The 1,982-nt window shown below is 44.6% G+C and overlaps 1 protein-coding gene across 1 annotated transcript; it reads left to right on the plus strand.

Annotated features, from left to right (window-relative positions):
- Positions 1-221: 221 nt before the first annotated feature.
- On the plus strand, positions 222-1,016 carry COCCADRAFT_42263 (uncharacterized protein; the record flags this gene model as incomplete). Its single annotated transcript, XM_007720755.1, has 1 exon — positions 222-1,016. One exon carries the CDS (start codon positions 222-224, stop codon positions 1,014-1,016), a length of 795 nt encoding a protein of 264 aa, XP_007718945.1.
- Between the last annotated feature and the right edge of the window lie 966 nt (positions 1,017-1,982).

The following is a 1,982-nucleotide window of genomic DNA, read 5'->3' on the forward strand; positions in this document are numbered from 1 at the left end:
ACCGACAAGCTACGAGATCGCCCGGCTTGGTAACGGAACATAGCGGATGAGTCGTTAAATGACCGCAACAGACAAAGTAAAGAGCAAGGAACTCTGTAGTCTGCATTATAAGAAGAACCGAAGCAACAATTGTGGAAGAATTCACTTTGTGATTTGACATCAACACTGCCAAAATGTCTGTCCAAGATCATGCTCCTTTATCGCAGAGAGCTGTGCCCCATATGAATCGTATCTCTGGCACCCATGTCCTCATATTCGGCGGATCTTCTGGCATTGGATTTGCAATTGCCAACATGGCACTGTCGAACGGAGCTACTGTTATCATCTCTGGATCCCAGCAAGCAAAGATCGAAGACAAGGTTCATCTTCTTCGATCTCTGTATCCATCTCTTCCTTCAGAAAACGTCTCTGGCTATGCGGTCGACTTGATGGATTCCGAAAACCTCAATTCGAATCTGAGAACGATGTTCGAGACGGTTACATCGAATGGCAGCAAAAAGTTGGATCATATCGCATTCACGGCAGGAGACCACCATTCGACACCCAAGCTCTCAGACATCACCCTTGAGCAAGCCATGCTTGGCTCCAAAATCCGACTTATCGCGCCCTTGTTTATCGCCAAACTCATCAGCACCGGAGCGTACATGCATCATACGTCCAACTCATCCTTCACGCTCACTGGAGGAATCGGAACTACAAAGCCTTTGCCTGGATGGCTAATGCCGACAGTGTGGGGAGCATCTGTGGAAGGACTATCGCGTGGGCTTGCAGTCGACCTTGCGCCGCTTCGGGTGAATATCGTCCAACCTGGCGCAATCGAGACAGAAATGCTGCAAGGATTGTTGGCCCCGATGCCGATAGAGGCAAAGGAAGGCATGAAGAAGCAACTCAATCTACTGGGCACTTTTGGTCAACCAGAAGACATTGCTGAAGCGTATGGCTGGATTATGAAGGATCGCTTTGTGACGGGCACTGAAATAGCTGTGGATGGTGGACAGATGCTTTTAAGCAAATAGCTAGGAACAATGTCTATTGTATTGTTAGCAAGTATTATCCCTTCTCTGAATTATTGTGATGGGCTAAGACCCTAACTTAAGCTCCAGTTCTGGGCGAACACAGCTTGGAAAAATTGTATTGCATCGGTCATATCCAAATCGCTTTGTCTCTACCGATCGAATTAACGACGTTGTTTCCATTGCAGTCAGGCTAGGTTTGTGCTACCAGTTCTACAGGTATATACATTCTTTTCTCAGATCGGCATATATAGCCCGAACCATCTCACTAGTCACGTTAAGAGTAAATAAAGCGACTCTAAAGATTTAAGCAAACGAATTCATAGGTGTATGCTAAGCCTGTACAGATTTAGTACAAATTTAAATAAAAGAATTTTATTCGTTCGTATAGAACGAGACATGTATAACTCTACCTAACCCTGCCTAATTTACTAGCGTACACCGTGTGGGGCGAACAAGACCCGTTACTGTGTGGGGCATTTTAATGTTCGGCATGTATAATGGTTAAACTATAATATTATCCTTAGTATCCCGCTGCTGAGTAAGGTGATAGCCGCGCGCTTCTGATGGATATGTTATATTGACGAGCTCTGGATTATTCATTCGTAAGCCCTGTACCCGTACTAACTAGTACTGACCTCTTCGATTCTAAACTCTAGACTAGTATGGATTAATTAAGCTCTCTGATTAGACTTGCGCGACGAATTCTTGAGGAGGTAAAGAAAGTAGAAGATAGTAATATTAATAAAGAATTGACTAGAGCACTGTTCGAAGCGACGCGGGAGTTGTAAGTCTTAGTACTGACTATACCGAGGCTACTGGAAGATCACTAGATATAACGTGTTTCACCACCGAACGGCCCACCCCACCGAGCGGCCCACCTCTCCATACTCTTACACCCTTATGATAGTATTGCGCAACACCACCATAATTTTTGTTATTAAGTAGAATAAGATATTATTCTTTAGA

This window comes from Bipolaris zeicola (assembly GCF_000523435.1).
Source record: "Bipolaris zeicola 26-R-13 unplaced genomic scaffold scaffold_622, whole genome shotgun sequence".
Classification (NCBI taxonomy): Eukaryota; Fungi; Ascomycota; class Dothideomycetes; order Pleosporales; family Pleosporaceae; genus Bipolaris; species Bipolaris zeicola.